The 13372-nt window shown below is 39.6% G+C and overlaps 1 protein-coding gene across 1 annotated transcript; it reads left to right on the plus strand.

Annotated features, from left to right (window-relative positions):
- Positions 1–913: 913 nt before the first annotated feature.
- LOC110985854 (uncharacterized) lies at positions 914–6394 on the plus strand. Its single transcript, XM_087134524.1, has 9 exons — positions 914–1061; positions 1387–1510; positions 1774–1914; positions 2029–2206; positions 2980–3089; positions 3350–3488; positions 3925–4112; positions 4666–4837; positions 5186–6394. Exons 2-9 carry the CDS (start codon positions 1394–1396, stop codon positions 5326–5328), a joined length of 1188 nt encoding a protein of 395 aa, XP_086990650.1. The 5' UTR covers positions 914–1061; positions 1387–1393; the 3' UTR covers positions 5329–6394.
- The last annotated feature ends 6978 nt before the right edge of the window (positions 6395–13372 follow it).

Raw genomic sequence — 13372 nt, forward strand, 5'->3', positions numbered from 1 at the left:
GGCGCTATCACTTTTTGGAACTCGATGCGCGTCTGTGATGTCTGACGTACATGTACATGTACAGTACATTGTAGGGTACAGTCCACTTATTCAAGCCCCATTGAAAACAGTGTAAAATCAGCACTGTTCAGGGCCCAATAACATGCACGCCAACATCCCTGAGATTTCTGAAACACAAATTAAATTCTTGTCTGGTCACTAATCTTTCAATTTCTTTTCAGTTTTTTGTGGGTTAACCCATTACATTTTTAATTACTCCCACAAAACAAAATCACCCCCCAAAAGTGAGTTTTTTCCGAAGTCTGATTGCAGCCATTTTTCAAGTAGCAACCCTCAACTTTCTCGTACACTTAGGACCCTTTTTCAACTGTAACTTGTAGCCATTCTGCTCTCATATGAAAGCTCAAAGACCCAGGAAGTTGATCCTGGCAAGGATGTACATAATCTCACCATTTTGGGGGCCAAACAATCTCCTTTTTCAAAAGATACTGTGGGGGCACTTTTAATGCTAATGAGCTGGTCAGAAACTCTCACTTGAATTAGCGATCTGCACCCTATACATGTACAGTACATGTGGTTACAGCACACACATGCCTCTAAAAAAATAACATGTAATAATCCGTCGAGCAACGGGGTCTGAAAACTTTATTTTTACCTTCTCTTACTTGAGATGAACGACTGGAGTTGATTGTGTACACTTGAGACCAAAGAAAAAAAAGTATGGTTCACGTTATCTTTTGCAGACAAGATATCTTCTAGTTTCTATTGGTCTCTGCAGATGTGTCTTTTCCCACTGACTGTGAACCAACCCTATCATGTTTTTATAGTTTTCTGTATCCAAATTATCTTTTTAAAATTTCCATAAAAATATATATGGTCAATAATTAGATAGATTGAGTCTGTCGTTTCCAGGTCTTAGATAAGATATCTGCAGGAAGCACACAAATATTTGCATTAGGATACAAAAATGTAACTTACATATAGCAAAGGTATGGGTCCTTATAGCATTATTTATACAAAGCGAGGGAACAGTAAGTCAACGCAGAACAAAGGCAAGACTCGTAAGTATCATAAGTCAGCACTAATGAGCATAGCCCTTGCATTGTTTAAGTAACGTCGTGAAAAAGCCTTCCTGTTTTTGTGTCTGCTGTGGATATTTTGTTGTATTTCTGTCGTCTACAAAATATTTTTTTCTAGTTAATTTTTTTTTATCAAGTTACTTAAACTTACTAAATGCGTAATTCTCAAAATGTAAAACGAAGCAGGGGTTTTCTCGAGATTTTTTTCAAGGAACGGACACCCTCTGCCTGCTTATTCTCGGGAGAGATTCAACCAACAACATGTTTACTTTCGTTGTTGATATTTCTATTTTTCTTGTTCATGTAGCTTCATCATGTTAAAATACTTGGTGGTTTGCTTTCTGTTGGTGGCCCCACCTGCCTATGTTGAGACTGCACCATTACATCGTGCAAGTCAAGCCTTACCTAACAGCTACATCATTAAACTCAAGGTGAGTCATAATTTATAGATAGCCTTGACTCCGAAGTTTCACTAATTATACGCCAATAACGTACATTTTGGGCGGGCGGCAGTAGCAGGTAATTTTTGGAACCCACTCGCAGGCAAATTAAATATGGTATAGGAGTGCAAAATGTAAAACTTTTAACGATGCTGGATAAGTAAACTTGAACATACCGATGCTGCTGAAATTGAATATCTGTTATGTATTTTGTGTGTACAGCTTTTCTACGTTTTTACTATTAATATGAACAGGATGGAGTGGATGTCAGCTCCGTGATTGGGGAATTTACTCAAGACGCCACCGTGCGACGGAATGGGGTTGTCATTCAGGACACGTTCACGGGTGTTCTGAACGGCTTCACAGCCAAGTTATCGGAGAAATCTTTACATCATGTAAGTGTAATATTTCATATTTTTGCACTGGGATTTTGACAACATGTGAAGCATCAACAGAAGTATATTGCAGACACTTGACTGAAATTATCTCCATCTTGTCATGACATGTAGATACTGGCTCTGGAGGAGGTTGAATATGTCTCTGAGAACGGAGTGATTCCATTGCCCAAGATTTTTCCTGGTGCTCGTCAAGTTGGTCGGGTGGACCAGCGAGGCTCAGCAAGTCAATGGGGTTTGGACCGAATTGACCAGAGAAATCTTCCCCTGGATGGCCAATACAATCCACCAAGTAATGCCTAAAAATATCCTATGAATTATCCTATGTATTATTAAAAACATTCATTCGTAATTACGACGTGGTCTTGAAGGTATAACGCCAAAACAGCGTCACACGATTCCGTGATCAAAAGGTTTGAGGTGAGAAATTTTAAAGGTTCTAAACCGTCATACAAAATTACAAATTCGTGTACATTAAGTACGTAACTGTCGTAAAGGCAAGAGAGTTTGTGCCGGCCCAGGGGCGTAGCTAAGGCATTTGCTATGGGGGTGTGCCAGAGCAAATTTGCCGACGTGTAACTTGTTCGCCAAAGTCGTGCCGAGTAAAATTCACAAAGTGCGGAAATAGAAATCGTGGTACGCTACATTTCAGGCTTCACGAGCAGTGCCGGCGGCCAACTGATTGTTTATGTACCATTTTTGGATTCACATGCCAACCGAATCTGTATTTGCCAACTGGAATTTATCATTGGGGGTGGGTGCCACATCCCTCCCCCACACAGACTCTAGTCGCTACGCCCATGTTTGTGCCCCATACATACAGAGCATACATAATATGGTACAACACGGCCTCTATACTTCGTTTGTAATGTCAGAGAACTTCGTTCTGAGAAATAATGTTTCTCATATGTAAACTCCACATCTCCATCGATTAAGGTCTATCCCATGGCAAATGTGATCAAATGGCAGCTCTAAACCGGGTCGATGCGCTTCGCAGTTGTAGTCAGGCAAAGTCACTCGAAACAGGGCTGACTAACAATGATGAAATCCTCGGTATTTTGACAGATCATGGAGAGAATGTGGAGATTTGGGTGTTTGACTCCGGCATTAGGGCTACCCATCAGGATTTTGCAGGAAGATCGGTCACTATCGCTTACGATGTGAATAACAATAATGTAAGTCCTCTTTTGGTCAGAAATTACAGTGGAAGAACAAGAGAGGAAGAAAACTTGTAGAATTAACCACCTGTATAATTTTGCAACCTTACATGCAAGCAATGATATCATTCAAAGTATTCTAGTGCTTATTTAATGTCATTTTATTTTATTCAAAAGTTTGTCAAATTTTGTTTAGAAAATGAAGAACAGTTTTATACCCGGACATCCAAATTTATGATCTAGTTTTCTCTTTCAACCATTTATTGGTATCAATGCAGGGTAACGATCCATACGGTCACGGCACGTTGGTTACCTCTGTCGCGGCAGGCAATCACTATGGTGCGGCCAATAAAGCTAACATTGTCGTAGCTAATGTGATTGGTAACGCGTTAGGTACCTGGTCGGCTCTCATCAAGGGTGAGTTATGGATGAGCAACAGCGCAACTAGGTTAATATGTCTGACTCCCGAAGATGCAGACATTTTGGGCGGCACAGTTTGTACAGAGGTATACATGTATACAAACTTTCAAGGGAGAGGGAACCCAGAGGCACAGAACTTTGCAGGAACCACACCCATCCCTTCCCCCTTACGATAACTCCAGTATTAGTCAATACCCGGTCAATATCATGTAGTTGTGAATTACCTGATAGGTAATCCAATCTTGTTGAAGGCGGAGTTATGTAACGTTGAATTAATGAATTATGGCACTGGCATAAAGGCGGCAAATACTAGTTTGTGAAACTACCATTTTAGGCTTCAAGAACGCTGAACTCGCCCCACCCCATGACCATTTCGGATTTGTTATGTAACGATAAAAACATAGCTTCTCTTTGTGTCTCGATTTGGTCCTAGCGCTTGACATCATGTTTAACACAGCTACCAAGCCAGCAGTCGCTTCCATCTCATTAGGTCAAAGTGGCACACACAAGGTTCTTGAAGACACCATGACACGCACGATGGATAAAGGATTCACGATTGCGGTAGCAGCGGGAAATGACAACGTCGACGCTTGCAAAGATTTCCCAGCGAACTTCAAACGGGTAAATGCGAACGATCAGACCTTTAGAAAGTGTAACGTTATTCAGTGTGGGTTTACATGGCTAGAATTGATATCGTGTGCAGGACTATACAGTCTCTGTTAGCCGGTAGGGCGAGGCATAGGGCAAGCAGCGGTGCATCCAGCTTTTGGTGGGGAGGGGGGCAAATTTAAAACTGAATGCGGCGTCGGGCTCATTCAACATGATGTTGGGGGAGAAAAAATTATTTTTTTAGGTTATTGGTACTAATATTTCACAAATAAATATACCGATTACTTTCTTTCCTACTCCCCTATGAAGTATTATTTGTAAACAATAATTATCTGTCAGAGGGGGAAAGTACCCCCTCCCTATACTGGATAGGCCACTGAAACAATGGAATGTAACTTACTTCATTCACCACAAGTCGGCCATATTGAATTGAAAGCGAGGTTGACTGTTTTTTGGGGAACCTGAAAATGAGAATGAGAGGAATCCAGTAAATAAAACGATATTTTCCAAACGGTGATAATTTATGCAAAGCTTAAACACGCCATTTTTGGGTCGCTTCATCTAGGTCATAACCGTTGGTGCGTCAACGAAAAGTGACACTCGCTGGTACGCCTCAAACCATGGCAGCTGTGTCGATATTTTTGCCCCTGGGAAAGACATGATTGGAGCATATATTAGAAGTGATTCTGATGTAGAAACAGTCAGTGGTACATCGGAAGCAACACCTCTTGTTTCAGGTAATTATACCAGGGGCTGATCGAGTTACAAACTGCTTAAACTAAAACAATATCATTTTCCACTGCGTAAATGAAACTCAGTTTTGGTTAATGCAAGAGATACGACAGCACAATAATCGCTAGGACTAATGGAACAGTTTGAAAATCACCATTTCCAGTCTTTAAGAACCTGCTTTTTTGCCAAAAATAGAAAAATGGGAAACGTCAAGTGGAAACGTTAGCAGAAAGTTCCTGGTGGGATTTTCTCAATATTTGTTTTTGGCAGATAGGAAATCCATTGTCATTGTTTATTGGCTTTCTATATGTGGCTATAAGACAAAACCTTCAATTTGTTCTGCTTTGGTACAGGTGCAATTGCTATACTGCTATCAACACAGAAGGATTTGAACCATGATCAAGTGAAAGCCAAACTTCTCAGCAATGCCACTCCAAATGTCCTCCAAGAACCTCTCCCAGGGGGCTCCCCTAACCTGTTGCTCTATGTAGTGTAGAGCAAGACCTCCTTTAAAAACACACTAATTCACAAGGAGTGTTTCAAGAATACACACCAACATCGATGGGAAATTAACTTTAAAATGATCCCTTGTGATAATTTCGAATATAGGTCTCGATAATGATTATCATTGGATAGAAGTAAGTCAAATTGTCTCTCTGCATTGAAGCTGAGAAAGTAATTTAAAAAGAAAAGAAAGTAGTGTACAGTCGGTCAAAACAATCAGTTTAAACCTATGGATTATCCTTAATGACCACTGACAATAAATTAGGCCTTTGATGATACATTCCGTTTGTTTTATTCGTAGATTTTAGGGGTTTTGCCTGAAGAGGCGCAACACATTGAGTGCTGTGTATATGTTCGTGAAAAAGATTCGTTGGTTGACTACGAAGCCAACAAACCCAAATTCTTGTCTAAAGCGTCTTGAGACAGCAGATTCGCCGTCACATTTGTTCATGTAACTGTCCGGCACTTGTCTAAAGGAGCAGTTTGTAGGAACCCTATTACGTAGGTCCAGTGGTGTCAATTTGTACCAGTAATTGGGTGGATGGGGATGCAGAAAGGTGGGGGATGACATGAAAATATGAAAAGCGAGGTGGGGCACAATATGAGCGATACTGAATGTATTTTAGTCTTTGTAAGTAATTTTTTTGCTCACCACAAAAAAGTGGGGGGTGAGGATGAGTCAATAGCCCACCCCCCGTAATAATTGGGAGGATATATATCCCTCATCCGCCCCCCGGATTACTGAAAGTAAGATTGCAGAAAATATGAAAATTATACCATCTAAATCAGTCATTTTCCCCGAACTAGGCAGCAGTATCTAAGGTTCACTTTTCTGAAAACTGTATTTCAAAGTTGCCAATAATTTCAATGGCACCTTCTTTTGGCATTGGTATGTTTTTGCATTCTATATAATGTAGGTTATGGGGTACATCCTTGTACTTTTACTAGAATTTATTCTATCAAATATCAATACACGTGAAAAAAGACCTGATATTTTGTCCTGTTCGCAATGAATGTCATTAAAACGCTCAGTTGGTCAGAACATCCTCTTTGAATAAGAGTTCACTGCGTTCATATCATTGCATCGTTAATTACTTTGAGATTAGAGAATTCCACAAAGTTAATAAGTAACAGGCCCACTTTCCACTGAGAATCATTGTATATATAATGACAACTTTAGACTTTAATGACAACATAATTATGGTTGAGAAATAAACACCGTACTATGTGTTTTCTCATATCCTTTAACTGACGCCTCATTTTCATCTTCACAAAAAATCCATACTGGAGGGGAGTATCCTGGGTAATTACCTCTCCAACAAAGCAGGCTACAATTTAATTGTTCGCCTCAATTGCCTGTCTTTTCAGTGATTCCTGAAGCTGGTGGGGGGGGCGTGTAGTCAGTGACGATAAGACCCAATGCGTGGTTTTTAGATTAAATACCAAACAGCTGTTATTAATTTGGTCAAGTTTCACACATGCTGTAAGTCTTCTAAATATCAAGGACTTGAAGGCTACTTGTTACTTTTGAAATACACCTAACCTACTTTGTTCACATCTGTGTCTGTTTAAGGACAGAGCGTTAAAAAAGATTAGAAACTCGAGCGTATCGAGTTTAAAATAGTTAATTTTGAAGATGTTCAGCCATCGTGATCTCAAATGGTGTATTCTTTTAATTTACTGATCTACCAATTTCAACCCTTATTAAAGCTTTGATGTCAGCTTAATACCCAAGGCCCACCAAATGAGGAGCAAGATCAAGGAATATGCAAATGTTCGTCAAGACTTAGAGAGACAGAGATTTAACAAATGTAAGGTGACCAAACTTAAATTAAATTATATGTGGTTATATGTGGTACTGTTGAGTTGGCTACTGATGGGCCGAATTAAAGCACCATTGTAAAGTAGGCAAGAGCCAGTATTCGGACAGTTTGGACCCAAAAGTATGCTACTTGCGTTATAACACATAGCCAATGCTGGCCCAATTTCTCAAATACATGTATAAACATAAACATATCATATATCAAGCCCAAGTCACACTGTCACAATTTTGACCTCGATGGCTCCTGATTTATAAAGACTTTGTGAAGCGCAGCAAATCGTAGACATTACTTTACGGAATCTGTGAGAATCTAGAAGAACATTTGCTGATCCTTTAGGTCGGGAAAGGCTTATTTACGAAAGTTTTGAGTAGGTTCCAAACTATTTTTTTCTAACGGTTGGGCAACACCACAGTGCAATCATTATTCAATTAGGTATATTCTTAAGGCCATTGGACAGTCATTTGTGGCCTCTGTTGATAATCGTAGATGACTGTTATAACGATTCATTACGAATGTATAAAATAATAATACGTTATGAGACCTTTTGTTACGTATATGACGGAGTGATAAACGTTCCTACTACAACCATAAGTGAAGTGTGAATGATGGTCAGGATAATCGTCTATTTTACCATCGGGTATTCCTCAGTGACTCCAATGGACTAGAACCATCGACATCACGTACTAGATCGTAAACTATCTTAGTGACACCGTGCTTCATCTGCTTCACATGCATACAAATATACTTACTCCGGTAGATTAACCGTCAAAATCCGTAAGAAATTAAGCTGCATTATTGGTCCTGTACTTTCCGACTCATCACCATAAACATAACACGTCCATGGTTAATCGGACGGTATCGTTGCCAAAATCCTGACAGTGTGTCCTAAGCTTTAGCCATCAAAGAGCATTTCCCAGTGGTATAATATGTTACAACCGAAATCCAATGGTGGCCCAATTTATGATGTATTGGCCCAACGGCACCCCGATGAGCAAATCTAGGCCCGCCCAACGTTCATTCAACGTCGAATGCGTTCATTTGAGGCTTAAGATACAGGTAGGGTCTCCGACGTTCCTGCAGTTCACGAATGTCACGTACGACGCGTCGTCCATCAGCGAACGCTAGAACAAATGTTCATGCTCGGTTTTCATTTGAGTTTCCCGTACACGACATTCGCATGCTGTGCAGATAGATCAAACATAAAACTGTCTTTAATTAGGAAAATAAATTAGGAAAATTGACAGATTCTTTTCAGATTACAAAGGACATTGAATGATTTCGCATGACAGGCTGTCGCCGAAAAGTCAAAATTTACTTTATTGGAACTCGAAGGTATAGCCAGAGAGGTAATATGATTTGACATAACATGACAAGAAAACTGTCGAAACCCGCTTTCCATTCTCGTACTCCCCAAACCTTGTCCTCATAAACCAACCCTCTTTAAAATGATCCCTCTACATCTCCCAACTGCACCATCCAATCCGCCCCACCACTCTATCTTTCCCTTAGAATAGTCAGTTCTCTGAAAGGAGTCTGACACTTCATTGCAAATGTCTCGGTCACACACTTGCTCTCAAATACTCCAAGTTCAAATGCAGTCTAGTGAGGTTAAGATGACGTAGAATTGGTCTGTCAATCAAGTGAGAACTGGCGAGGAATAGAGTGATTTCAGGGCTGAATCCTGGAAACTTGACACCGAAGGACTTCGATCAATCTCAAGTCTCGCTTCTCGAACTCTGTCCAAGCATAGTCAATGTCTTCATTGGATTATTACCGTTCAACTACTATCCTTTTTTCTAGGCCTTGTTTATGCCCCGTCTACAATTTGGTTGGTGTGGAGAACGTTTCGTAAGTTGAACTTCCTTCAACCAAAAGGTCACGGGCAAACTGCAAAACCACTGTGCCTTTTTGTTTAGAGCTGTTCACAAATTTTCAGATTGAATAATCTTTTAATTATGAAGTTTACACTACAAATTCGCATGTCTCTTCTTCACGCCGGTAGATGCAATACAAAATTTCCTGAGATGTATGAATTTAGCCCTAGTTTCAAATTATCTGAAAGGGGCCAGAGGCATCAAACAAAACGCCATTTCCCCCAAGGTCTCCCTCGTTTCGCCATTGTATTAGTCCTTTGTTAATTGTGAGTGGACCGAGTCTGTTCCTTTTTCGTTCATTTAGTTTGGTTTTGATTAATTCACCAGTCTCGGTATTGGAGGCCTTATGTTGATAACCTTATGACGTCAATGGTCTTCCGACGACTATTTTGTCAATGTGTGCGGCCTGCGGCTACAGACGTTACGTCTTTACTGGATGCATTCATCTCACTGAAATTTATTTCAAATTCCCCGAGTCACATGCTTCGTTGGCAGGAAAATTCACTTGCCTACAGACAAAAATACTGAGATGATAAACGAGAGATGTATACAAGGAAACGTACGAAGGATTCGGTCAAATCGTGTCAGCCATGCGCCTGCAAATTGAGTGCCGTTTAGCACAAATCCGATTATTTCTGGCACATGTGTTCAGGCCTAGCTGACTTAAGATTCAATCCTCATTCCTTGTCACGAATTTGTCCATATTTTTGCGCATGTTCAATCATTTGATAAATATATAATGACGACAGTAATATATTGAATTATCGACATTTTGACAGGGGTACGTTGCGCTGTTTTACTTGACAATAAATCTCAATATTTGAAATCCAATTCATTATTCATAGACATTAATGGAATTTTCACCGGGTAAACTACAAAAAACACCAAAAGGGACAGAAAAGGAATCACATTAAATTTCTCCTTTACACTCGAAACATTGTACCTGGAGTTATTCCCGCAGTATGTAGTATTCACTGGAAACGTAACAAGTGGATACAGTATTTAAAAATATCAACACCAGAAAAGTGAGATTATTTCAGGGAAAGGAAATTGGCTCTGTTGTGTTTATTTGTTGATTTCATAATTATACCTTTGCGCTGACGGTTCCATTTCTGGTCATTCTCTTTGCAGGATTTTTCATGAGTCATTGATTTCAATGATAGTTTAGTTGCTTTTGTTGGAAGTTTTTTCATGTAGAAAGACTTATAATACTTTTTGCCTTCGAGGTGTTTTAATGGGAATTCCCGATACAATACTCTACAGAACATACATGTAAGTTCGTGCGTTTTCTCACGTTGAAGGGATTTATGTAACTTCATCGAAATTCATATCAAAGCCCTCCGATTCCCTCTAGCTCTTCAACCCATGAAAATAAAGCTCTCCAACGTCGTTGAAGGTGACGATAAAAGTGTTATCAAAGAAGAAGACTATAAGGCGTTGATGTTGGCCCATACCGAGAGTATTATAAGATTTCCAATCCATAAGACACGTGGGAGGAACTGTTAGTGGTGTATTAGGCGTGGATGTTACCATCGTTGGGAAAGAGCATCTGCCCCCAATCGATGCTTTGACAGCATGTAATCAATGAACTCTAGTATCAACCACCTGCCTCTTCCTTCCAGTTCAAGACCGAGGGTAAAATGTCTTGGAATTCCGTGAAGACTTTGAATAAAGGAAAACTTATAATGCTTCTTGTGGAGGGAACAGGGGAAACCCATTGCCTGTATAGAAACTTGAAAAATACTGAAACACAAAATACAAACAGTTCATTTGAGGTACAAGACTTTTATAATGGATTTTTCTGGCTATTTGTAAACTCAGGGCATAGGAATGGCGAATATGATTCAAAACACTGCAATGAAATATTACAGCGATCAACGGAATAAGTGTCATGGCAATTTTCAAGCAACATGGGTAAACATAAATTTTCCTTCGGCCAAACGTGTCAGTTGCCCTTACTCTGAATATCTACTCAAGCAGAGGGACCAAGCTAGATGTAGTAGGAGCGGGTAAACTATGGGAGGAGGTGTAAATGCACTGATACAAGCCTTGTTGACTACAGTGCAGGCAAAAGCAAATTGAGAATCATTCTACGGTACTAATCAATTTATAAAATCCCCAAAAAGTCTATAGAAGGACATTCACATGAAGTGGGTTATTTCTAGACTAATTTGCGATTACTTAACACGGACAACAGGCTATTCGCGTCATAGGCTCACCACTGAATCTCATTGTGGACTTCAGCGTATCTTGGACTCTCAATAAGAAACTGTTTTCGGGATCTGAGAAAAGTGTAAATTTCATTTCTGACAGGTGCAGTGAGTATAACTTTGTGCAAATAACACTATTGCCAATCCAATTAGTTCACTTCGTAATTTGCTGGCAATATAATTGATATCATCGAAGTAGTTTTTCTAATCTTAAATTGAAATTAAAGCTTGTACATCAGCCATAAGTGAAATGGCATCGCTATCGTTGATGATGCATCTACAGCTCTTTTGAAATAGATAAGAATGGTCAGAAATCTTCCACCGCAATCCATATCTGCATGGATTTTCATGCATATACACTGCAACTTTACGAATATTTTTAAAGGCTTAACATAAAACTTGCTCCAAATGAGAATTCACATTCACTTATTTTAGAAGTATTAACCCAGTTTTCCTATACCCTCGGTTTCATACATAAAATAGACCGAAATCATAGATTCAATACAAGTGTATAATTTTGATATTTAATTATCTAGATGTCTACCCAAGGATGCAAATAAATTTATTGACAAACTGCAGTATAAGCCACTGCTTGCAAGGTACCAAACATCAGGTCAAATAGGCGTGGATGGTAGGAGTCGACTTGTTAACAATCCACCTTCGGAAATGACGATTATACCAAGCTAAGGGAACAGAAAACAAAACTGCATGTGGGTGAACTAATGGCTTGAATATCAACATACTATTGACCGTGATCCACAATGGGAATATAGCAGGATTTATGCCAGTTAAGGTTTTTAGGCCTATAATTCAATATCTTGCGTCAGACTGTCTCGAAGTTGGGATTCGGAAATTCCGGAGGACAAGTGTGGATTACGGATCTGTAGAGGGAGGACTTTGTATTCCGCAGGGTCATTCCCTAGAACCGATCGCGCCTTGATCGGACAGTCTGGCCGGAGGGCAACTGTCCCTACTGTACAGCGACAGCTACCCTTGGTGACCACCGATTGTTGCCTGTGGTAAATAACGCCAGCCTTGGGTGGTCTTTGATCTTTGGCGAATAACTTTAGGCATAGAATTGGGTCAAGTTACTCAGTGATATTCTAAGATCAATCAATCTGGTTATACAGGTCTTAGATAAGCATTATTCATTTCTGAGCAATGAAATGTAGAACCCTCTTGACATGAACATGGAAATTTAAGATTTATTGAAAAACAAATAGGAAATACTTTCCACTTATTTCGTGAAAAGACGAAATCTGCAATGAGCAAAACTAGAAAGGGTGTGAGCGTCTCTGTCAATTTCGATTGTAGGTTTCAACAGAAACCCTTTCTTGAGACCGGACTAGGTTGTTATAACCGAACAGATCGTCTGTAGGCTTACTCAGCTTGTTGATAAAATTGCTGCAAGGTATAATAAGATACAGAGTTCTATTAAATTACACCTAATACATGCAGAGGACTTTAAATAGCTAGACATCCAAGTAAAATCATACAGTATGAACGGAAACTGAATTAAAGTACGCCAATTAACGAAAACCCCAAGGAAAGATAAATGGTATAAAACGTCACTATTTAGAGTTTACCATTATTTTCTTCTACTTATTTTACGACTCATCCATGGTGCTTAGGCAAAAGATCCGCCCAGCATAACTCTTGTAGCCACCGGTATTTAATTGGGTCTTCAAGTTGTGTGCAATACGTGTTAATTTGGCCAGGTCTGCGAAGAAATGACAGTTTGACGAAGAACTAATCTACTCTTTATGAATGATTAACCTGCAACGTAATTACGCGACAAAATGCATGCATTAAACTCCAAGATTATATATCAAAAGCAAGACGATGTAATCAATTTTGATGTCAACGTCAAGTGAGCGTTGTTTTCGTGATTATCATAATCCAGACACTAGTCGTGGGACACTCCCACCCATAGGGTTATACACTGCTTGGAGATGTGTAATGAAGGTATTTTTCATATATGTGGATGTCTTGACACGTTGTGGACCATTAACAGCTCGCAAAACAACCGTCTCTCAACACACAATCAACAAAAAATCACCCCTGCCCATTCGTTATTGATGAGCCTCACGTCAGTACAGTTCCGGTGATAGGTAAAATAAAGAACCAAA

The sequence above is a fragment of the Acanthaster planci genome, linkage group LG03 (genome assembly GCF_054643075.1).
Source record: "Acanthaster planci isolate LZ-2023a linkage group LG03, COTS_SCS, whole genome shotgun sequence".
Lineage (NCBI taxonomy): Eukaryota > Metazoa > Echinodermata > Asteroidea > Valvatida > Acanthasteridae > Acanthaster > Acanthaster planci.